The 25,646-nt window shown below is 35.6% G+C and overlaps 2 protein-coding genes across 2 annotated transcripts; both read right to left on the reverse strand.

Moving 5' to 3' along the window:
- Window positions 1–796: 796 nt before the first annotated feature.
- Window positions 797–6,280, reverse strand: LOC18432510 (putative aquaporin NIP-type). The gene is made up of 5 exons (XM_011624462.3): window positions 5,904–6,280; window positions 5,118–5,339; window positions 3,458–3,655; window positions 2,954–3,015; window positions 797–1,201 (listed from the first exon to the last, which is right to left on the reverse strand). The coding sequence occupies exons 1-5, from the start codon at window positions 6,036–6,038 to the stop codon at window positions 991–993; spliced, it is 828 nt and encodes a 275-aa protein (XP_011622764.1). The 5' UTR covers window positions 6,039–6,280; the 3' UTR covers window positions 797–990.
- Window positions 6,281–19,747: 13,467 nt separating this feature from the next.
- On the reverse strand, window positions 19,748–23,619 carry LOC18432509 (ARM repeat superfamily protein). Its single transcript, XM_088857169.1, has 2 exons — window positions 23,311–23,619; window positions 19,748–21,139 (listed from the first exon to the last, which is right to left on the reverse strand). The coding sequence occupies exons 1-2, from the start codon at window positions 23,580–23,582 to the stop codon at window positions 20,293–20,295; spliced, it is 1,119 nt and encodes a 372-aa protein (XP_088713295.1). The 5' UTR covers window positions 23,583–23,619; the 3' UTR covers window positions 19,748–20,292.
- Between the last annotated feature and the right edge of the window lie 2,027 nt (window positions 23,620–25,646).

The raw sequence follows: 25,646 nt of genomic DNA on the forward strand, positions 1-25,646 counted from the left end.
TGCATTTAAAAGTATACGGTTGCTACCTTATATAAGCTTTTTCCATTTGGATGGTCCACCTGTAAGTATGCCAATATACGTGTTTCACAAGGCCAAAACCACCATCCGATGTGGCAATTAACTCAGGGTTACTTACATCAGTCATTACTAGTGCAAACCTATATGAATGTAAATGTGAATAAACAAAGCACGTGCGTAAAAAATTTGAAATTTAACGTGGATATAATATTTAAATAAACATAACATATCCAACTATTAATCCTCATATAATTATTTTTAAGAAAAAAATTAGATGGTCGATATATGGGCGTTTTTTTTTGGGTAATTGATATATGGGCGTTCCAAATAGAAACAATTACTTATTTAACACGGCAATATATAAAATGGTGAAATTTAAAGGTTTTAAGAAATGATACTTTTTAAACAAACCTCAAACCCATGTAATGGTTGATTTCTGGTGAAAAGGAAATAATGGAGTTAAGCCCCAAAATTGCCAACACCTAATTGTGATTTCTAATGGAAAGGAAATAATGGAGGAGTTTATAGTTCATTTATCTTTTATTTTCTTTTTTCTTTTAAATTTTGATATATAACATTTTCCTTATTAACCCCAAAATTGCGTTAGTTGTGATCTAGTGTCATCAAATAAAAAAAAATCCCCTTGAGGAATAGATAGAATTTTCAAAGGCAAAATTGAAAAGGAAAAAGTTAAAAGAGAGAAAAAAAAGGGAGAATAGCACTAATTGGAGTAATTTTGAGGCATTATTTGTTGTCAGTCTATTTCCTTGAGAGGTTCTTGAGGAACGACCCGCTCTAATTTTTTCATATAATATTTGAATAAAACATCCAATGCCCAAGATAGAATTCCTGAAATAAATTGAATTTCCTAAGGCAAAATTGAAAAGGAAAAGTTAAAAATAGAAAAAAAAAAAGAAAAAAAAAGAGAAAAACACTAATTAGAGTAATTTTGAGGCATTATTTGTAGTCAGTCTATTTCCTTGAGAGGCTCTTGAGGAACGACCCGCTTTTTGTGAGCTCGAGCAGTGGCTTGTCCGTGAACCTTATGAGGTTATAAGCAAAAGCACCCAATATGGTCCCAACTGGTGGTCCAAATATGTAGGCCCAAAGACCCTTATATTGGTTCATGATGATTGCAGGACCCAAGGACCTAGCCGGATTCATGGATGCCCCAGAAATAGGCCTGTGTCGATAAATATTGTAATATTGTTAGCCGGATTCATGGATGCCCCAAAAATAGGCATGTGTCAATAAATATTGTAATATTGTTAAACTCCACATTTTCACGGCCACTTTTGAAATTCAGCAAGGAAAAAGTCAATTTAGGGTTGAGAATTTACCCGGTCAAACTCAAATTTCAGATCCTATCAGGATTCAGATATGGATCCAAGATTTATATCCGACACGTCAGATCTAGATCCAAAATTTGGATCCGATCTGGATCCGACCTAGTTATTAATATATTATATATTACTATATACATATACATATATATTATATAGTATTTTTTGTTGGGAAAAGATCCTGTTAGGCCACTGGCTGATAGCTACAATGTCCGCCAATGGCCCAGATTCAATCTGGGCCTATTTACCGGTCACGACCTCATTTTGTGTTTAAATTTTCATTTTTTTTCTACAAATCCAAAAATCATTTGAAATTTGGTGCGTATATTTTTCAAAATATAAGAATCTAATAAAAATATATAAAAAATAATTCTCAAAATATAAATTGATCAAAATACCCCCAAAACATTTCGAAGGTATTTGGTCAATTTATATTTTACGAATTATTATTATTTTATTAGGTGCATGAATACGAAATAAGATTATAACTGTCAGATCAGCCCATATTGAATCTGGGGTCATTGGTTGACACTGAAGCAGTCAGCCCATGGGCTGACATAATCCACTCCCTTTTTTGTTATATCTTATTTAATATTATTTTATAGATACACATTAATATAAAAAATAATTTTTTTGGATCCGATTGGGTCCGGATCTAGATCTCATGTATACTCTTCAGATCCAAATCCGGATCCCAGTGGATCCAAACCCAATTTGACCCATTCTCAGCCCTAGTCCTATTTAAATGCGGTCCCTCTCTAAAAATATTTAGAGATGGATTTAGGATTTGAAATGGGTTATTCTAGATGTATTCTCACATTAAATTCATGATTGGAAGCTCAAAATATAAAAAATAAAATTTAAAATAATTTATTTTTATTACTCAAAATCTATTTTGTTAGATTTATAACATGGTGGCCATGCACCATAAAGCTATAGCATTATGGATGATGCAAAATAAAAAGTGAAATGCATGCAAAATAAAAGTGAAATGCTTCCAAAAAGATTGAGGTTTGGGCATTTTCATTTTGGAGCAGTAATAACTGGATCCCATGTGTGCTGGCTAACTTTAGAAAGATGGCCAGTTTAGAGAAGCAATAATTGATTCCTCAATTAAGAAAACTGGCCTTTTTGAGAAGCAATAAGTAATTCCTAAATTAAGGAACCAGAGCCATTTTGAGAAGCAATAACTAATTCCCAAATCAAGAAACCAGGGGCCATTTTAGAGAAGAAGTCAGGCCATTCAATAAAATGACCTGACTTTTGGCCAAACAAGAAAAAATTTCTATGCAATATGTACCTCACTTTTGGCGACAATAAAAGGATACGGTTTCTATGAGTCTCGGTAGAAATGAGTTCCCTCTTAACAATTAGAATTAATAATTCTATTTAGAAAATATTTGGACGGGTAGTTTCAATTGTTTTTAGATGGACCACCTATTTGTATCCATCTTACATCTGGACCGCATATGTAGAAATGCAGTCCAACCCGCATGAAACAATTTTCCATAAATAAAATTACCGCATGAAACAATTTTCCATACATAAAATTTCAATGAAATATTTTGTTGAAATTGGCAAAAGTAACTTACCCAGCAACAAACACATTCAACAATATAGTTGATCCCACAGCAAGTCCAGCCAGCTCTCCGATCTGCAAAAACAAATTCAGTAAGCAGATAAACTAAAAGAAACATCCAAATTCACTATCAAAATTTTCGAAAAGAAAAAGTACAAAAAATACTTCCACAATGCTCCAAATTCAATATCAAAATTTTCGAAAAGAAAAAGTAAAAAAAATACTTCCACAATGCCCTTTTGTGTCATTGGAAAGTAACTTTTTTCAAAGCCGGTTCACGAGACCTTCTCAAGCCCATGGCCTTCAAACCCACATGTATAGGCTCGGGCCTCATTTATCCAGCCCAAGTTTAGTATTGTGGGGTCCACATTTGTAAGCTTGAAGACCTTAGTAAAATGCTCTCTATTGCAACTAATCTGCAAAAGCTCCTGATTTTGTCTTGACTAAAAGTGCTAAATGGGCTTAGGCCTCCACATTGGTGGGCTTTAGGAGCCTAAAAAAGCAAATTGAGACTTACAGCTCTGCTATCAGTTGCAACGCCTGAAATGACGAACATTAAGAGAAATGAAATGATAATCTCCAAAATGAAAGATTGAAGAGCTGATCCAGTAGGAACGGTTCCAAAGAATGCTGTCGTTTTGACATCGAATAGAAGTCGAAGAGTGCCACTAGCAAGTAGAGAGCCAACGACCTGGGCCCCAATATAGGCTGGCACCTGCAAACATTGGACATACTCCAAATGATGCCACAAACATGGTAGGCTTAAAAATAAATGGTCTCTTTATGATAATCCCTTATAAAAAACTCACCCGTTTAATAACTTGCCAACTTTTGATTTAAGGGAACGTATAGTTTACTTCTTGGTTAGAAAACCTACTTGGAAGGATTTTTTAATCTGAAATTTTGAGAACCATCTAGGAATCACTAAATGATGATGATTATTCTAAAATGAAAGCAAATTGAAATTTGATTTTTCTAATACTTAGATCTTACCATCTAAAAATTGTACGATCTTTATTCAATCTCGAGACATATGTAAATATCGGATAGTCTTCATTCAATCTCGAGGCAATCTCGAGACATATTAGAAATTGGGGTTCAAGAGGTTACATCCCAAAATTGGGGTTCGTATACTTAATTCTTGGTAATGAAAAATCCCATACAGGAATTTAGCACGAAAGGAAACATTGGTAATGAAAATCCCATAAAGGAAAAAAACTAAGAAATATCACAGGAAATTCATTGACCAAAAGAAAACTTCTTAACAATGAAAAACCAACTTCTCCAACAAAACATAAAAGGGAGTTTTCTTGTTAAAAACAAGGGAAATTTGATAAATTTCCCAATTTAAATTCAAAGTTTCACCATAGCAAAATTCCCAAAGGAGATAAACACAATAAAATAGGTAGGGGCAATCATTGAAAAAAGGGAAATTTATGCAACTCTTTGAATAATTTAAACTTTATCTTTGAATAATTTAAACTTTACTCATATTTTTTATATTTACTTTCAAAATACCCATAAATAAATACATGGTTTTAGGTTGAAAAAGTTGCAAAATGTTAAATGTTTAGGCATTTTGAAATGTTAAATATTTAGGCATTTTTAAGTTGGAAAAGTTGCGGAGGGATGAAATGTTAAATGAGCAAAGACACTACACTTCCTCTTTCTTTTTTTTCTTTTATTTTTTAAAGACGTCCCGACCACGACCTAGCCTCGAGACCATTCCATCCAAGACAAATAATACAAACAAAAAAAAAGGAAAACAAGTAAAAGGGAGAAAAACAATGTAACAAAACAAAAAACTTCTCCCCTTTTGCTGGGGTCCATATAAATCATGGCAATCACAATACAATGAGAAAATTTACTTTTTGTATAGGGAGGTCTCAATTGTTTATCACCATTTGATGTGAAACCTAAGAGCTCAGTTGTTTTACAAAGTTCGAGAAAATTATTTTTGAACTTTGAGTCTGATCAATAAAATAAATGCAACCATCAAATTTCACATCCAATGGTGAACATTAACTGTGACCACCTTGTGCAAAAGGTAAATGGTCTTATTATATACTTTCTCATAATAAAATCCATAAAAATTAGCACAATATTACAACAATGAAGTAAAAAGTTTAAAAAAATGTGAGAAATAAAAGATATATATATATATATTTTTTAATTACCTCTTTCCATGGAAATCTTCTAAAGATGGCAAAGGCAAGGGTAACAGCGGGGTTAAAATGTGCTCCGGAGATGTGACCAACAGAGTAAATCATGACCATAACAATTAAACCCCATGTTACGCATATGCCTGGAAATGAGACGGACCCATATATCTTGTTCACTGCAACCGATCCACAACCCGCAAATATCACGAAATAAGTCCCGAATATCTCCGCTATGACCTGTATGAACAAATAAATTAAAGAGAAGAGAAGAAAAGTCAGTACTGTTGGTTTTAAAATTACATAGTGGGTGCTCAATGCAAAAGAGGAGCATTTTCTCTCTCTTTCCCATACTCATGGAGATTTTAGAACAAGCATAGAATTTTCATTAAAGACTCATTTAATAGGTTCCATGCACTCATCAAAGAAGAGAGTGTTTTTTCTCTCCTAGTAACCCACACAAACACATTGATCATCTCTACGAAAAAAAGGAAAAAATAATGGCACCCATCTCTTGAAACCAAAACTACAGCATTGAAAAATGTCAAACTATTGAATCCGAAAACAAATAAAAAATTTCCCTCTCTTAAAGATTTTTACCCCAATTAGAACTCGTAAGAGCAGACCTATACTGTTTGTGATCGAACCATTCATCATCATCCAAACTTTATCTCACTTATTTAGGGTTTACTATTACAACCAATCGAGTTTCAAAAATAAAACTAAAAAAGATCAGTCGCCCTCAAACCGACAAAGCATTTCAAACCCATGGGAAAACCATTGAAACAATAGAAAAAGAATTGCCTTTTGGATGAACATAACCGAAAAGCAACTACTGTTTGTGGTTGAGGCCTCCCCATTCTCCATCTTCGATAAATCGTCTTCAATGCAATCTGATTTCATGGACATGTTTGGGCCGTTCACAAGCTCAGTCGCCATGGACAAGCCCCTACCCCTACAAAAGAAGTGGGCTCAAGTTTTGACTTTTTATCTCTCAAAGGAGGGGGGATAAGTTAAAGACGGCTGTCCTCGTTACTCTTCTTCTCTAAATTGAGAAATGCAGAGTGAGGGTGGTTGTTTTTTTGGGTAAAGAGAGAGAGAGAGTTTTAAGGGGATTTGAGGTCATTTTCCGAGAAAACATCGTGTTCGTTCAAATTACGAGGATGATACGTCACAACACCTCTCTATCTTGTTCCTAACCGATCCTTATTGTTTTTCTCTTTCTAAAATATCCTCTCTCTCTCTTAGTTCCTAACGGATCCTTATTGGTTTTTTTCTCTAAATATCCTCTCTCTCCTGGTTCCTAACGGATTGTTAGACCTCCCTCATTTGGAATGATGGATCCAGGAATCCAACCATCAACCAAATTGCTTTTCCCTTGCAATTCGGACCATAAAGGCGTTTGGAAAGAAGTAATGTAGACCTTCCGTAGGTGAAAACTATTTTATATATATATATATATATATATATATATATATATATATATAGATTGGGACCTGATCCCACCTAGTGTATCGGGTTTCACTCCAATTTATGAAAGAAAAGTATATATTGTATATCCAGTTAATATAAAAAGTGTATATTGTGTATGGGGTTAACATAAAAAGCATAAGTATTGTAGTTTATGGTAAGTTTGGGTATGGTTAAGTATTTAGAATTTATTTCTATTATCTATAAAAGACAAGTTTTTATATTTATATGTTTATTGAACATGAGTCTCTTCATAGAAACTTGAGACTCTTCCATTCCTTGTCCCTAAAGCATTGTTCTATAGTTAAGCTTTCTATGCTTCCCCTACTGTATACAAGTTTTATCCTCCCCCTTATCCAACCGTCCATTCTGAATGGAGAGCTAAGATTGCCCCAATCACAATGTCACGTCTCTACACTATTTTATTTTTAATTTTTTTCTATAAACTATTTTACAAATTTTGGCGTTCATTCCTCTATTAAACTCGCACTAGCGAATATATATATATATATATATATATATATATATATATATATATATATATATATATATATATATATATATATATATATATATATATATATATATATATATATATATATTCAATAAAATAAAATGAAAGTTTCAAGAGGTATTTTGGTTATTATATTTATCAAAAATTTATTTTTAATATTTTTTATAGGCACTCTCAATGAGAAGATGACACGTACCAAATTTTATATTTATATAATTTGTATAAAAAAACTAAAAATAAAATACTTTGAGACATCAAATCTTAGATCAAACGGTGAGTGGCTCTCTTGATCAAAATTGGACTGCTGGATGGTAGGGGAAGATAGAACTTCTGTGCTATAGGGAAGCGTAAAAACCTTTCCCTTTTTCTATTGCGGTGCACTTTCTGTCGACTCACGTTTTGACTCTCTGCTGAGTTGTGTTTCGAATATGTCTCTCTGTTGAGTTGATTTGGACTCTTATGAGTTTTTTTCTCTGGGATTGGCCGTACACCTTTTGTGCATCAGGTTTTCCGATTTTTTTTTTAATTTTTTCTTTTTCGGCTATCGCTTTTGCTTCGCACCATCCCGTCATCCCTCACGCTGCAGCCATCCCCACATCCGCAAACTTTCCGTTGTTTCTAAAAACTCAAAATCTGCAATATGCTGACCTAAAACCTGCAAACTCCCATCTATTTGCCAACCCCGTGTACCCACTCTTTCTCCTAATCTCAAAATTTTCCTGTTGTCTCCATCCATAGGCAACCCTCCAATGAGCTACCAATAAACCCACAATCTCTCCTATGTAAATTTTAAGGTTGTTGGTAACCATAACCCAGCGCAATCGATCCCTGCACCGACCTCTCCGAAAAACCAATGTTACCAAATTATTTATCTATGTTGTTTTTGCAGATTTTCAGAGTTCTGGTACCCATAATTTTGTTAGAAAATAGGGGGGAAGAAGGCTTACTTTTAGAATTTGTACTATGCACATAAAAAAGCTCTATTCAATACAATTTTTTCATTCTACTTAAACAAAAACATAGTACATGTATATATAGACCACTTATAAGCTTTCTAGACTCTTTCTACACCATTCTAGAGATGTTTTCCCTCTCATAACTTACAACCGATATGTTTGGACGAAATTACAAGATTATTCAAGAAAATCCTAGACTTCACCCATACCCAATTCAAAATTGCATGCATTGCATGCTTTGGCCTCATCTATCTTTTGGGACTCTTTTTTCTCAATATTGAAATTTCTCTCTCTTAATTTTGGAATTGTGACTTTGGAACTCTACACAATTCTTTTATATCATTTCAAAATTATCCTTAACATAACTTTTCCAAAATGTCCTTACATTTAAATCTAATACCCAATGTACCTTTGAATATAATCAAGCTTTCTTTTACATCCTTCTAAAATTACCCTTAACGTAATTTTCCCAAAATATCCATTACATTTAAATCTAATACCCAATATACCCTTGAACATAATCAAGCTTATTTTTAACATCCTCCTTTAGATTGATTTTCCAATTTGGTTACTCCTGACATAACTTTCAATTTTTGAAACAATTCATGTTTGAGAGGTTTTGTAAAAATGTCGGCAACTTGATCTTGCGTCTTTGTATAAACAAGTTCAACATTCTTCACTTTCGCTTGGTTCCGAATGAAATGGAACCGTGTATCAATGTGCTTACTTCTCTCATGAAACATCGGGTTCTTTGCCAATACAATTGTCGACTTGTTATCTGCATGGATTTTGGTGGGAGTCTTTTGAGGCTTTAAAAGTTCTTTAAAAATTCCGTAGCCACAATGCATGACAAGTGCTTGATGTGACGGCTACATACTCGGCCTCACAAGTTGATAGTGTCACGATCGGTTGCTTCTTCGATAACCATGTGAATGTTGTACTCCCTATGTAGAATATGTACTCGGAAGTGTTTTTCCTATCATTCAAGTCTCCGACCCAATCCTTATCAACAAAGCCTACAAGATCACAACATTAGAACATGAATAAAATAAACCACGGTCAAATGTGCCTTTGATATACCGAAGAATCCTTTTTGTCGCTTTCAAGTGAGAGTCTCCATGTACCGGCTTACCAAACAAACTCCATAAAGAATATCCGGTCTTGTACATATTAGGTATCGAGCTTCCCACTAAACTTTGGAAAAATGTAGGATCAACCCTTTCTCCATCACTTTCTTTTCTAAATCTGAGACCACTTTCTACCGGGGTATTTACCGGATTACAATTCTCCAATTTAAATTTCTTGAGAATTTCTTTTGCATAAGATTTTTGTGACACAAAAATTCCATCATCTATTTGTTTAACTTCAATGCCAAGGAAATAAGACATGAGCCCAATGTTAGTCATTTCAAACTCCTTAATCATGGATTCTTTGAATTCTTTAAACATGCCCATATTATTTCCCCGTATAGATCAAATCATCGACATATAAACAAACAAGCAAAATATCTCAATTTTCATTTTTCTTTATGTATAGGGTATGTTCATATGGGCACTTCGAAAAACCATTTTCAAGAAAATATTTATGAATTCTACTATTCCATGCCCTAGGTGTTTGTTTTAAACCATACAAAGCTTTTTTCAATTTGTAAATTTTAGTTTCTTGCCCTTTTTGTACATAACCAATTGGTTGTTCAATATACACATCTTCTTCAAGAACACCATTCAAAAATGCCGATTTCATATCCATTTGAAAAAATTTCTATTTCATTTGGGCTGCAAGAAAAATGATTAATTTTATAGTTTCCAAACGAGCAACGGGGGCAAATACCTCATCATAGTCAATTCCGGGTCTTTGCTTATACCCTTAAGCAATTAACCTTGCTTTATACCTTTCGATATCCCCATCAACATTTCTCTTTATCTTGTAAATCCATTTCGCACCAATTGATTTGTAGCTCTTAGGAAGTGTTGTAAGTTCCCATGTGTCATTCCGTCTCAATTGCTTCAATCTCTTCATCCATGGCTTTTTTCCACACTTTACTTTTACATGCGTCATCAAAATAAATAGGATCAAAATCTGTATAAAGATAAAGCAATGTGAGATCTTCATTTTCAATATCAAGCCTATGAGTGACCGAATAAATTTCTTGTAGTCTTTTTGTTTCATGGGCCTATGAGATGGACTACTAGTTAAAGTAGGTTGGCCACACTAGAAGAAGCATCATAAATATGATTCAAAGAGCCTTCTTAATGCTCAACTTGTCCCTTTTCTTCCACTTCATCAACCTCAATAGTTTTCTTTTCTTGATTATTTTTCCAATCCCAGACTCCATTTTTATCAAAAATCACATATCTACTCAAGAATACATTTTTAGTAATGAGATTGTACAGCTTATAACCCTTTGTATTTTCTCCATAACCAATGAATACACATTTTTCTCCTTTGTCGTCAACCTTTGCCCTTTTCTCTTCGAGAATTTTGGCAAAAGCCATACACCCAAAGATTCTTAGATGCTCTACATTTGGCTTGTAGGAACTCCAAGCTTCTTCGGGTGTCTTGTACCATAAACCTTTTGTAGGACACCTATTTGTTGACACCTCATTCTAAATCTGGCAAATTTTACAGTTTTCTGAAATCCTTAGGATCACATTATCCTAGTAGACCCAATTTAATTGCCTCAAAACTACCCAAATCCTATCTCAAATTGAAGTAGACCGTCTGAATCGGACTTACGGATAAAAATATATAACAAATAACAATTTAATCTATGTGAGACGCAACTGTCGGGCCGTGGGCCGGGCTATAACAGGCTGGACAGGCCCAGACGTGGGTTGATGATGTAGTCAACGCATCTGATAACGCAGTAAAGACGTTTACTTTAATTAGATAAGGTTAAAACTTCAAGATAAATAAATAAAATTCTGAAAAAACTTCAAAAAACTTAGGAAAAATCACCAATTGAATATTATAAATACCCGCTCTCCTTAACCAAAAAAGAGAGAGAAAAAGAGACAAAAAAAAAAAAAAAAAATCTTAAAAATTTTCAAAATTAAGAAAAATACCCAAAAATACCAAAATAGGAAAAACCCTTAGAACATTCCTAAAAATTAAGGAAAAATCCTCAAAAATCCCAAAAAATTAGAAAAATCTCAAAATTCATATTCAACATCTGGAGATCACAAAACCTTTATAAAACTAATGAAATTGTCCTCCAGACCCCGAGAAAGACCGACAAATTTAGAAAAATCTCTAGATTGAAACCCCTAGAGAAGATAGAAACCCTAGCCTCTTGAAGTCCTAATCCCAAGACTGAGAAAACCTAGGCCAATGGCACAAAAACCCTTGATCAAAACTAGAATTTGGGTACAACAACCATAGATCTAACCCTTTATACCAGAGATCTGCTGATCAACATCCGAAATCAGAGAGGCAAAGGGGACCGGTTTTGATAATGGGCGAGCCCTCGAAGGCTCAGGAATCCCGGACTATCCGGCTTGGTTTGGTATTATTTATTTCTCTCACTTTCTTATTATTTTTATTGTTTTTCTTCTTTTATTTATTTTTGATCTGTTAACTTGTTTTAAAAATCGTATTTTAATGCTTTGGATCATGTTGGTTCTGCCACAGATCTGAGAGTAGATCTGCTCGTTTCCAGGTAAATCTGGTCTTAGATCTAAATTCGAGCTGTCCCACTTTCTCTACCACTTTATTTACATATTTTTAATTAGTTTAAGGTGTTAAAATTCGAGAGATCTTCATTGGAAGATCTGTCAGATTTTCATCCTAAACAGTTTGGCGCCCACCGTGAGACGATTTTAAGCTTGATACGAGCTTCAAAATATGATTTTTATTCACTATTTTTCATTATTTTCAATCACAAAAGGTCCCAAAAGTCGGCTGTGATCAGAATCTAGGGTTTCGGTGCTCTGAAACGCTGCTTTTTCGGTGTTCCGAAATTCAACGGTCTCTGAAACCTCTGGAACTTTGTAGATTTGTTTTAGGGACTATTTTGTGACTTCACAAAAAACTTCAGATCAAAATAAAATATTTAAAAATACAAAAAAATATTTTTTAGTTCAATCTAGGTTTTTTTTGTTTTACTTTATTTTAATTTATTTCATCATAGATATTTTTATTTCCTACTTCTTCCAAGTTTAAAGTAGTATTATTTCATCAAGATTAACAATATAAAAATTTAAAAATAAAAAAAAAATTGGGTGACACCAGCTGTGTCGCCCACCTTGCAAGGGTGACACCACTAGTGCCGCCTGGGCAACACCACCTATACCGCCTGGGCAACACCACCTGTACCGCCTGGGCGACACCACCCATGTTGTCCAACTGCATGTGTCGTAGAAAAATTCTGGGACCCCATAGGGCCATTCCAGTGACTTTTGGCCCCTTGTTCACCAATTTTTGATCTAAAATATTTTTTTAAAAAATATAAAAAAATTATTTTGCTTCAGATATATCTGTTCTGTTTCTGCCCTTTTGATTTTATTTTAGTTTGTTAATTTAGACTAAAATTATATTTTCCCTACTTTCACCATGCTTAGTTAACTGTGTTTCATCAAAATTAAAAAGATTAAAAAAAAAAAAAAAAACATTAGGGCTACGTACCCCTCCAAACTTAGACCCACTCTTGGTCCGAGCCGAGATTCATACACCATCTAGTCTAGATCTTAGTCTAGGTTCTAGCATAGGTCTAAGCTTAAGAGTTGCCTCTAGAGCTAGACTAGGCTTACCCTAGTTCAGGGTCTTAGCCAAATCCATTGAGTCTAGTAAGTTCAGGTTCTAGTCTAGTCTTAGCTAAGGTTTTTGCCCCTAGTGTCAGGCTAGGTTTGTCTTAAGTCATCGAGTTTAGATCTTACCTAAGTCTAGATTTTAGAACCTAGCTAAAAGCAATCACCATGTCAGTCACTCAAGGCGACCATGATGACTGCTCCACAGCCGACTCTAAGCCTAACTTGTCCAAACTTAGGGACCAGTAGACTGCAATCCCTTTGAGTTATCGACAGACCTCAAGACAATCTATTATCTAATGCCCAAGTCTTCAATTAGATGCAGAGTCCCAAGCATCTACTCCTAATCCTGAGATCTATGTTGCCCGAAAAGCCGGCTCGGCCTGAAAAACCTTGAATAGTTAGGGAGTCCAACCAGGTGTCGTTCTACAGGGGATTTTAGGCAACCAAAGTAGAAGTCGAGTGACGGAAGAAATTCATGCAACACCTAAAGCCAATTCTCGTAACTCAAACCAAGATAACTCTAAGGTGCAATGATCTCAAAGCTAAGATGCACCTAGGTCTAGGGGATCTAACCCAACCTCGAGCCACCATAATACAGCTCATGATGTCTTGAATATTGTACTAAGCAGAGGTGTCGACTCAAACCGTTAGGCGAGATAGGCGTCTAAGCTGCCCTTAAAAGTTTAGTTGACCTAGGTTACACTATTCATGCCCCAGCTTACAAATCGATCTCAAACCAAGTTAGTGGTATAGGTCAACCCTTGGCACAACCGAGTCAGCTGATTCTTCAATCAGTCCCTCTGATTCATCTGGTCCAACAAACCATGTAATTTTTGCAATCATGGCAACACCTATGGGTCAGTACGTCCTTCAGGCACCAATTTATCAAACCGCCCCAATGATTGTGGCTCATCAATCTCAGTCCCATGTAGGCCAACATATACCCCTAGTTTCAACTTATCAGTATATGCGTGGGAACCCACCAACCAGTGGGCCTACTGCCATGCCAAATACTCAACAACAAGGCACCTTAAAAGCAATGCAGGATATACATGTAAGAATGTATATGTATGAAATTGTACCCCCTAATGCCTATGTTCATGAGACCCTTGGAGGCATGGAAGACCTTCCCATGGGATTGGTCGTCCCAAAATTTAGAAACAAGTTCAATGGGAAGAGCGATCCAGATACTGACGTCAACGCGTAACTCCTCTCCGTTCGAGCTTTGCGAGACAGGTCTAACTAGCTGAAGGCCATATTTTCACAAACATTGATCGGTGAGGCCTTGAATTGGCATCGGAGAACAATGTCTGCTCGACCACATATCACTCCAAACAAAATGTTCAACTGATTCGTCTCTCACTACAGCAGGTCGACACCAAGACCTCTCTCCCTGGGCTAACTCAATACAATAAAACAAAACTCAGAAGAATCCTTCGAGGATTTCATCGATCGATTTCGCGAGGCGGCAATGCAGGTCATAGAATGTCCACTTATAGGCCCAGTCAAGATCTCCATAGTCTTAGAGAATGCTGCTCCCCAGTACATGACCTTTTTCAGCCAAGGTCTTATCCCCCAACCTGAATAGTCTCATTATTTAAATAATGTTTTATACCTACTATTTTAATAGTATTAAAATAAATATATTTATATATTTTTAATTAACATATATATATAATTAAAATAAATATATGTATATATTTTAGTTATAATAATTAAATAATACATATATATTTAACATAACATTTAAGTATGGGTGTGGTTTCCATAAGGTTGCAACCTTAAACAATCCAATTAAGGCGCGCCTTCAAATTTTATCATAACACATAATTTTGAGATAAAATATTCTTAGGATTATCTCAAAATCTATTTTCATATCTAATTATAAAATTTTCAACTCCAAAAATGGTTAAAATCAAGTAGATCAATAAACATATGAAAATTTAAAAAGATGGATGGTCTATAGATAATGTGTTGTAAGATTTTCTTTCATAATCATACATCTTTTCAACATTAAAATAATATTTTTCAATGGATTTTTGAGGTGCACCTGTAGTTCTACATTTTAAGGTTGCTACCTTATATAAATTTTTTCCTTTAAGTATATTTAAATATGGAAAAAGTTTATATAAGTTTGGAACCTTAAAATGTAGAATTAGATATGCACTTCAAATATCCATTGGAAAAAGTTGTTTTAATGTCGAAAAAACTTCTAATTGATCATCTCGACATCAAGATGTAAGAATATGGGGAAAAAAAAGATTTTGAGTCCTAAAAGTAGTGCATCTTGCGATACATTATTTAGACCATCCATTTTCAAGATTTCTATATGTTAATAGATCTACTTAATTTTAACCATTTTTGGAGTTTAAAATTTATAATTAGATATGAAAATAGATTTTGAGATAATCCTACGAAATTTTTTCCATCAAAATTACGTGTTATGATAAAATTTGGAGGTATGCCGTAATTGGATTGTTTATGGTTGCAACCTTATAAGAACCACACCCTTTAAATATATATTTCTATTTTTTGGTCGGTCCAGATCCAAGTCTAAGTCCGACAACTTTGGGTCCAATCAGGTTCGATAACTTTTGGGTCGGGGTCCAGACGGACTGGATCGGACTCGTTGCCACCCTACTGCTGGGAATCCCAAAAGCCCAAGAGGGCCAGACCAATGAAGTCATCCGCCCAAATGTTTCTGTCCTCGTTACACATTTGGTCGGAAAGTGCCATCTTTTAAAACACAGAGAAGGTTAATATTGACAGCGTTATGTTAAACCACCGACCATGGGCCACTACCGTGATTGTTAAAACTTGTATAGCATGGTGTACACACAACTTCTGCTCTCTAGTCGTATCAGAGTTTGTAAATCAGTGATTAGAAAAGGATGAGGTTTCCATAAGGCTTAGGTTTTACGAAAACAAAATAAAGGCTCATCTCAAATCCTTATAAAGTACTTTCGGTGAAATCAATTTTCAACACCGACAATAAAATATGAAACTTAAAAAAATAGTACAGATCTTATGGATCAATAAACATTTATTTTAAGACAAAATGGACAATCTATATAATTTGTTATAATATACATTATCTTCACAGCTTGAAATCCTATTTTTTTTCACATCCATAATGATCAACTTGAGATGATCAATGTAAAAGTTTTCTAATACTTGACTTGCAATTTTTGATGAGTTATGCGGTGCGGATTTACTTATTTTGTTAGGATTACAGCCCTATCAAACCATTTTCCTTAGAAAATAAAAAGAAGTTTATATGTTGCAACCTTAGAAACTTGATCTTGTGGGTGACTAGTCCATGTCCCTCAATTGATCAAGATTTGGACCAAATCACCCCAAAATCATACTAAATAATATTTTATGTGATGAAAATGTTTTTAGAATGATTTGAGAATCCCAAACCTTATTTAAACTTTTGAACAGGGCCGATTCATTATTCTGGTGTTTTTTAACATTGTTGTGAACCCAGGCTTGGGGTCACACTTGGCAAATCTGCCTCACCCAATTCGAATCAACTCAGTTGGAACTTGGAACAGAACTTGTCCGATATTATGGCAAAATAACAAAGCCATGTAAGATTGGTGCGTCCTTAGAGGTTTCGCCTCTGACTAGCCAATCAACTCTTGAGTCAGCTCAATGGATTTCTTAACATTGAATACCAATGTTGTTAGATTTGCTTTGGTGTTTTCTTTGGTTTGGTAGGAAAAAGGAAGCAATTCAATGTTTCGGCCAATTCGGAGGAAAACTTTAGATTTTTTTTTAAGCTTAATATAAATAAATTTTATATTTATATATAAAAAAAAAATTTCAAAAAAAATTTTATATAGATATTTCTTTGCTTTGGCTGAAGGGGCAGAAGCTTTGGCCAAATCGGCCCGAAGCGGAACGAAGCGGCTCGAAGCTAACCAAAACGGTAGCACTAGGCTCTGTTTTGCTTCGGTCTAGGTCTAAAATCCGAAGCTTCGGCCAGAAGCCTAGGCTCTGTTTTGCTTCGGTCTAGGTCTACAATCTGAAGGCTTCGACCTTTCAGGCTGAAGTAAAGCAATCCTGACAACACAGCTTAATACCACACAAACACAAATATATATATATATATATATATATATATATATATTTATTTATTTATTTTTTTAATTTGTTAATGGTAGGAATGGAGGGCACACACAAATATCTTCTCTACCATGAAGAGATATAATGGAGGTAAATTGTTGTACAAGCGCAGGTCATCTGGTTCGTCCTTCCATTCATCCCCGTGGTTACTATTAATGATGCTTTACTTTTATGCAGCATGGAGCATATGGGGTGTAGTGTACTGTGCGTTTTGGACATTAAATCCCCATGGCGTGCTCCCTGGGGACAAAAGAAGACATGGTACATTGCAGCATCCACTATACTATTTCCTTTAACAATGCCGTACATCAATTGCAACCAACTTATAGAACCACATTCTGACCCAAGTACAAATAATACCCCCACTATGTCACACACACACAGATGCATGATAGATGCCCCAATAATGTACCTAATCGTATGCCATACACCATCAGTGTAGTATGGTACACTTCACAAAAAAAAGAAAAGAAAGAAAGAAGCTTCCTTGGCCCTAATGTTTAGAAATATGGCGATTCGGTTCAGCACCGGCTGATCCAGACAAGGAACTCGCAGGATTGGTACGGTTCCCACTATGAACTGGCCGGTTTTGGCTAGTTCTTTGACCAAACCGGTAGATTTTGTTAAAGAACCGGCCAGAACTGTTCTCACCTTTTTATTTTTTTCATTTTTTGTCCTGAATTTTTTTATTGGCCGGTTCACTGGGCTGGACTGCTGATCCGTCGACTTGGACAGGTTTTCCAAATAGGTGATCATCACTGTTCCATTTTCTTAAATCTTACTTAGAACTGATGTTTAAAAGCTGAACCGCTATGTGGAACTCGAGCTAGAATTGGTCACAGAGGGTCTTAGAATTGGTCACAGAGGGTTTTAGATCAAGATGCCCACTGGCTGATTGTGATCGAACCGATACGGTTTTGAGCCAGCTCGCCGGTCTCTTACAAAGTGGACCATGGTAAGGGTGTCAATGAGCTTAGCCTTGTTGAGTTTGGACATGTTTGAGCAAAGGTGACTGCTTGAACCATAGAGCTTGCCTTGATTTATCAAGGAAAAGTAAGCTTTGGTTTGCTAGCTTAAACAAGCACGTCTAAAAAGCATAGATATGACAAAAAACAAGTAAGATAACAAAAAAAAAGGCAAAATTCAATGTAACATCTATACTACGGTTTACTTTCCTGTCCGAGGTGAGCTTAATATTGTATAATATGTATTTGTATGCGAGCATGCAGCCCTTGGCGATGCATGAAGAGAGAAAGAAAGATTTTTTTGACAGTTTTTGGCATTATTTATTTATTTATTTATTTATTTTTTAGGAAATGAATAAAAGTTACTGGAAACCAAAAACTAATAAAGCTAGTACATAATTTTTTGATATTAGTTGAATATAAACTGATATACAAAGATAAAAACTCTAGTTGGATTTGGAGTTATTATATATTTTATCTTTAGGTGCATATGAAAGATAAAAATATTGTCAAGCGAATGAATTGAGGGTCCATAGGAAGTTAAAAACTATTAATTGCACATTAATACAACCTTATCTATTATTTAGATAAGATTCCCTATCGGTATAGGTGGGTTTTAAACACTTCATTATTCCATGACATTTCAAAGCTATTTTCATCTAAAATTCTAACACGTTCGTTTGAAAACAAGATAAGGGTATAAAATTCAAACACATTTGTTTCAATACAAGATAAGGGTGTTTTGAGTTGAATAGGATTGCTCTCGAAACTAATACATGTGAAAGACAGGTAGTTTAAAATTATACACCCCTTCAACCTAAATTTAAAGGTTAAAAGTTAAAATGGATCATGAATGGTGATTTACCAACTCTATGATTTTTTAAAAAGTTAATTTTAGTGATAGTTTGATATAGGGTGTGCGTATAATTATCACTGAATGACAATAGGTAATTTTGTTATCATTAAAAAGATAAAGCTGAAATTTTTACTAAAGAACAACTGCGTTGTATTAAGGGGTACCATTTGCAAGTGATAATCTTTTGACTTTAGGCCCCATAGAGCTACTTAAATGGCCTCTTTGCTTGACAACAAAGTTCTAACACAAGTTCTTGGGTTGAACCTAAGTTTGTTTTACTTTAGGTACATAAGTTTGTATTCCCACATGTCAAAATAGAGAAGAATAGCATAACTGATGTTTTAGCAAAGGAGGCCACACAGAGATTGTTTAACGTCTTTTTGGTGTCCCTTTGGCCTCTTCTTCTCACAAACTTTCTCTACTTTCTTTCTTTTTGTTTTTGTTAGAACTGTTCTTTTTTCATATACTCAAAGAAAATCTACTTAACACTAAAAAATAAATAAAAAAAAGAAAAGGAAAGAAAAGAAGATAAGCATGAGATCACATACAAAACCATAATAATTGTAGTCTTGCTCCCTGACTGCTAATCCATTGAATTTGTATTCTAGATGGTAAATGAAATTTTCACTTGTGCTCCAACCCAAGTTATTTGGGTCGTCGACATATTCATCATAAGTGGGTGCATCCAAACAGGGCCCAGGAGAATTATATTATGAGAGAGAGAGAGAGAGAGAGAGAGAGAGAGAGAGAGGCCTCAGAATAATGATGTGAGCCTTCCAGTAAAAACAATGTTTTTGGAAGCCCAACTAATCAATATGGTTTGTTGGACAACTACCAGAATAATATTCAGTACCATCATATCTTTGCAAAGCTCCTAGGTCCATCCATATATAATACATTCAGATCCACATATTATAATACATCCATGGAAGCATATACTTTTAAATACATAGATATATGCACATAAACATGCCTGTTTTCTACTGAAGGTTGCTTGATACAGGTATAGAAAACCACAAGATTCTGGATCTCTCTTGATCTGCCTTTTGTATTAAATTGTTCACTCTTTACAGGATTACTGAGTGATACATCCAACAAGGTGGAATCAGTGAGACATTGAATACACCAACACATTTCTTACAACAATTACAGTGACAAAAGAAGAAGAAATAAACCAAGAAGAAACACCTAAACCCTAACCAGTCACCTGATACCAACTTGGCCTGGACTGGCAAATAAGGAATTTACTACTAATACACATACACATGCAAGGTGAAAACAGTACAAAGGAAGAGGGACAAGAGGTTACACCAAATCACCAATGGTTTCAGGGTAGAGCCAGAAGACGAAAAGATAAAACTATATCCAAAGTCTTCGAACTGGAATTCTCTAACTTGAGGAAACTGCAACTCTCTTTCTCTGAGAGTGTTCTCTTCTAACTTTCTGATCCTGTGGTAGGTTCACAAGAACTGGAGCTTTCAAGTACTTATCTCGAATGATATTATCAGTCTCCCAGAATTGAAACCAATGAAGAAAAATAGAACGCAACCTATTCATTTCAAATGAACTTCAGAGAATCGAGGCAACTCCTTCGGTGTACAAACCAACGCCCTCTGTTGCATATGCCTCAAACTCTGTTCCATGCTCAACTGAACCATCTCAGCTAAGATCTTCCTCGCTTTGTCACACCTCTCCTCCATATCCATCTGAGACACAATGTTGCTGACTATGTTCTCCAAATCATTTGCCCCTTCTCTCTCTACCCTTTCACTTGGAGCATCCCTCAACAAGTTTAGAAGCCTATGGGCCTTGGCCTGTGACTTGGGTGAACCCTGTACAGTGAGCTCGAGAAGCCCAGGAATTGCCCCTTCTTTTAGAATCAGTTCCCTGTATTTACACCTGTCACTCTCACACATTGTTAACAAAGCCCCCAAAGCATGCTCTCTAGCCTGAATCGAACCATCTTCGAGAACCTCAACTAAAGTGAGAACCCCACCTTCCAATTCTGTTATTGTTCTCCTTCCCTCTTCGAAACCCATCAAGGATTCGACAAGAGCGCTACATTTTTCAGCAGTTCTCGATGTCTTTTTGCAGATTTTAAGAAGGTTTATGAGGGGTTCCATGGCTTGAGAAGAGAGTATAGTGGTTAAGTTTTCCGGGCAAGTCGAGAGGTTGTAGAGAGCTAGAAGTGCATCAACCTTGGCTTGCCTACACCCTTTCCTAAGCATCTCAACAAGGAGAGGTATGGCACCGGAGGCACTCACAATGGTCTTCTTATCGGGGGAGGCTGAGAGGGTTAGAAGAGCAGCTGTTGCATATTCTCTCAGGTTTGGTGACTGAGATTTCAGGAAATCAATCAGGAGCTCTAATGCTCCAGCATCTATGATCTTGCTTTTGTTCCTGTGCACAAGAAACACGTAAAATATGGTTAGCGAACATTGGCAGCAGAGGAACAAGAATAGAGATAATAAACAAGGAATGAGCATCTATCTGAACTGAAATCAAGTTAGCACCAACGTGCGGCGTGCATATCAGGAAACTCTCTCTCTCCCTCCCTCTCTCTCTCTCTCTCTTTCTCTCTCTCTCTCTCTCTCTCACACACACACACACGTGCGTGCGAGCTCACATTAGCTGCAAGTAATCTGTTAGTCAGATTAATGAAAGAACTAAATGGGTTATGAAGAGCTGTGCTACACATGTAAAAAAACGTTCACATAGACTTGGGGATCATCATTACTACCATAATCCTCAGAAAATCTTAGGTTCGACATCCATAATCAGTGGAGAAACATACATAATAAATATATGCATAAAAATAGACATAAGCCATTGACATTATTAGCATGCCAAAGGGAAGATTCTAGCTTCAGCAAACAAATATACATACATGTGTGGATACATACATGCGTAGATGTCTCTATAAGAACATTTATGCATAGATAGACATAGAGATATATGGTCATTAACAGCATGCCCATGAGAAAACCCAAGCTTCAGTACAAATGGTCGCTAAATACATAAAAATAGACATATGAAATTTACATTATTAGCATGCCAAAAGGGAAGATTCTAGCTTCAGCCTACAAACTTACACACATGCACAGATACATACGTGTGTATGTTTCTAAGCACATTTATAATAGATGGACATAGAGATATATGATCACTAGCAGCATGCACATCAGAAAACCCTAGCTTCAGCACCTGCAGTCACTAAATACACAGTTTCTGTATTATCGGTATACAAATTTGGGATACACGATTTTCAATCCTTTACGTTAACATAAAATGGAGTTTTCTTTAATTTTGAAAATTTATATAATTTTACAATCCTTTTATATTTATAGAACATAAAATGGAGTAATTGTTGATTTTGATAATTAAGTATCAAAGAGGGGGCTCATAGGCTGCTATGTGTTGTAATTAAGTTTGTTACTTTAATTCACCCGTAGCTTTCCCACCAAGGAAGATAAAACAGAACATATAGTGACTTCCATGGCGAACATGGAAGGGTTTCAGCTCTTCCTCATTTTTGTAAATATAAGATGGTAAGCTCATATAGGTATAGACATGGCCAACGGCCTCAGTTTTTGGTGAATTTAGAAATAATCAAACACTGAATAAGGAACCCATGTCCAATTTGAGTTTCTTTTTTTTTCTCCCTCTTTTGTTTTTTTTTTATAATTGTTTTGAGGACAAGTAAGAAAGGAAAATGGTTCCCATCACTTTAATTTACAGATCTCTAAAAAACAATCAGTTATATCTACCATACCACCTACCATAAACTCTTTGCTCTTTAGGCCGAATATGCAGATGTGTTTTCATGAAAATATAATTAGACCCATAATTAACACAAATATATAGTACAGACACAACCTTCAGGTGTGGGGGAAGGTCCCTTCTCTCACAAGAGTCCCACCCAAATGCTGAAAACTTGAGGAGTAAATTTCCAGTCTGGAACTTCCAGATTTCAGCTTTGATGATGGGCCCAAACCAAAATTTGGCCCACCCATGAAATAAAAGTGCTCCAAAATACAGGTAAATCGTGTGATAAACTGAAATTTCGAAGGAAAAAAAAATAGACCCATATTTGGGCTGATTTTGGCCAATCTACCATCAAAATAATGGCCGCCTTTCTATTTTATTGTTTTCAATTTTGGGGACATGTAATTTTTCAAAGTTTTATTTGAATTTTGAGAAAACGTGGATGAATCAACAAAACAAATGATTTAATAATTGAGTTTTAATGGGTTTTGAGCTTATAACAGAGTATGATGGCCCGTTGTTCATTCTAACCTCTACCCATTGCAAGTTTTGGCCAAAACTAACAAAATTCAAATACAAAATCATTGTAGCCTATGCAACTCATGTATAATCTTGCAATGAAAAATCAAATTATTCAAATCCAAGCTCAAAAGGGAAACATAAAAACACAAAAAGAGACGCACATCAAGCTCATAATGACAAATTTCAGTTCTTTGCAGGTGATGTACTCGAGAGAGAGAGAGAGAGAGAGAGAGAGAGAGAGAGAGAGAGAGAGAGAGAGCATATTTCTGAAGAAATTTATTTACCTTTCGTCCTTAACAGCGAGATTGAGAAGGGCGAGAAGAGCGGCCTCTTTGCAGTCGACACTCTGCGAGCTCAGCATAGAAACAAGAGGCTCGATAGCCCCTGCATCAGAGAACTGACATCGATACTTTGGAGAGGTCCTCGTCAACCGTCGGATCTCCTTGGCCGCCCGGATCTTCGAATCCTGATCGTCCGATAAGATCAGCTCCATGGTTTGCGTCACTGTGGCCACCGAACTCGTAATCTCGCCGGAAAATCTGAAATCCGTCTCCATAGAGAGAGAAAGAGAGGTGTTCTCGTCAAAATCAGTTGGTAAGTGAGAAGCACTGTTAAATTATATATATTGGGACTTTTCCCTCTTGTAAGAGAGAGAAAGTAGAGAGAGAGAGAGAGTGAGTCGTTTTCTCTTTTAAGTTTGGGCGTGCTTGCCTCTAGTTGAAGTAAAGGGAGCGCACGGGGTGGATGTGAATTGGCGTTAAGGAGAGAGAGCTCACGCCGTTAATACTCGATGTGAGTTTGACACGTGGGCGGTTTTTAATCCAATTGTAATCCTAATTAGAAGGATGATTCATTGTTTTGGGAAAAAGGCTTGTGACTTATCCAGACTCGGACTTTATACCATGATGCGTTGCGTTGCGTTTGCTTGAAAACTAGTGGTTTTACGGTTTTACCCTCGGTTTTCTGCCCCCCTTCAATAATAGAGAGAGAGAAGGTTTTCATGGCCTGAATTTTGCACAGTAAAGTAAAGAGGACGAAAGAGGGATCCATGGTTGGTGTTGACTGTTTTGTTAAGAGAAGAACGACACGCCAAGGAAAACAATCAATTTTATTTTATTTTTTATCTTTTTATTTTTTTTTACAAGTAGATTAGTGGGGATTTAAAACCCTCCACGCATTAAAAATAATTAGTGGTTTTCGAATGCGTCAGCGAGAATAGAAACCTAGATTGTTAGTTGAGACTCAGCTTGTGCTACAACCCCGACCCCAACCGGGAAGAAGACTAGTTTAGGGTTCTAAGGGTTCTAACTTAGAAGCATTTCGAAACAATGGGCTAGGGTTCTAACTTAGAAGCATTTCGAAGAAGAAGACTAGTTTAGAAGAAGCATTTCGAAGAAGAAGACTAGGGTTCTAACTTAGAAGCATTTCGAAACAATGGGCTAGGGTTCTAACTTAGAAGCATTTTGAAGAAGAAGACTAGTTAGAAGAAGACTAGGGTTCTAACTTAGAAGCATTTCGAAACAATGGGCTAGGGTTCTAACTTAGAAGCATTTCGAAGAAGAAGACTAGTTTAGAAGAAGCATTTCGAAGAAGAAGACTAGTTAGAAGAAGACTAGTTTAGAAGAAGACTAGGGTTCTAAGGGTTCTAACTTAGAAGCATTTCGAAACATGGGCTAGGGTTCTAACTTAGAAGCATTTCGAAGAAGAAGACTAGTTTAGAAGAAGCATTTCGAAGAAGAAGACTAGTTAGAAGAAGACTAGTTTAGGGTTCTAAGGGTTCTAACTTAGAAGCATTTCGAAACAATGGGCTAGGGTTCTAACTTAGAAGCATTTCGAAGAAGAAGACTAGTTTAGAAGAAGACTAGTTTAGGGTTCTAACTTAGAAGCATTTCGAAACAATGGGCTAGGGTTCTAACTTAGAAGCATTTCGAAGAAGAAGACTAGTTTAGGGTTCTAACTTAGAAGCATTTCGAAACAATGGGCTAGGGTTCTAACTTAGAAGCATTTCGAAACAATGGGCTGCTATGTACACCCGTTTCTAGGTTAATCTCACCCAAAACATTGGAGAGGGTAGAAATAGGCCCATGTATTAGAATTATGCTGCTGGTCTTTTGAAGGAAAATAGAAAAAAAATAATTGTAAAAATAAATAAAAAAATAAAAAATAAAATAAAATAAAAATAAAAAACTGGATATCCCTTTGAAATATCACCCCTTGTAATCTATATAATCCTCGGTCTTTTCTCAATCGACGTAGTGCCATGATCCAATACAAAAGTTACAAGCAACATTTCCTCTATTCACTCTCTTCATTAAAACCCAAACATAAGAGTATTTTTTGGATCAAAATTTTGGTATATAACCTCAAGCAACCTCAAAAAAATAAATAAATAAATAAATTCAACTGCACTATGTGTCCCAAAAACATAACGCAATAAATTTGATTAGAGATACTCCAATAGTTAGATATCATTTGAGAGTTCAAAACCCCCTTACGGAAACATTTAAGGGGTCAAAGGTCCCAATTTAAAGTTACCGAGTTTGTTTTTTTTTATCTTTCATTTTATGCGGGTATCTCCTCAAGAAATATCATCAAAGATACCCAAAAGTGACCTTGTTCA

Source organism: Amborella trichopoda, chromosome 13 (assembly GCF_054954075.1).
Source record: "Amborella trichopoda isolate Santa Cruz 75 chromosome 13, AtrichopodaSantaCruz75HAP2 v2.0, whole genome shotgun sequence".
Lineage (NCBI taxonomy): Eukaryota > Viridiplantae > Streptophyta > Magnoliopsida > Amborellales > Amborellaceae > Amborella > Amborella trichopoda.

Coding starts and splice junctions, on each gene's coding strand:
- LOC18432510 (XM_011624462.3), bottom strand. CDS start 6,038: ATGGCGACTGAGCTTGTGAACGGCCCAAACATGTCCATGAAATCAGAT. Junction 3,656..5,117: donor GAAGATTTCCATGGAAAGAG/GTAATTAAAAAA, acceptor CAATGTTTGCAG/GTGCCAGCCTATATTGGGGC. Junction 3,016..3,457: donor TTGCAACTGATAGCAGAGCT/GTAAGTCTCAAT, acceptor TTGTTTTTGCAG/ATCGGAGAGCTGGCTGGACT.
- LOC18432509 (XM_088857169.1), bottom strand. CDS start 23,582: ATGGAGACGGATTTCAGATTTTCCGGCGAGATTACGAGTTCGGTGGCC. Junction 21,140..23,310: donor CTCGCTGTTAAGGACGAAAG/GTAAATAAATTT, acceptor TCTTGTGCACAG/GAACAAAAGCAAGATCATAG.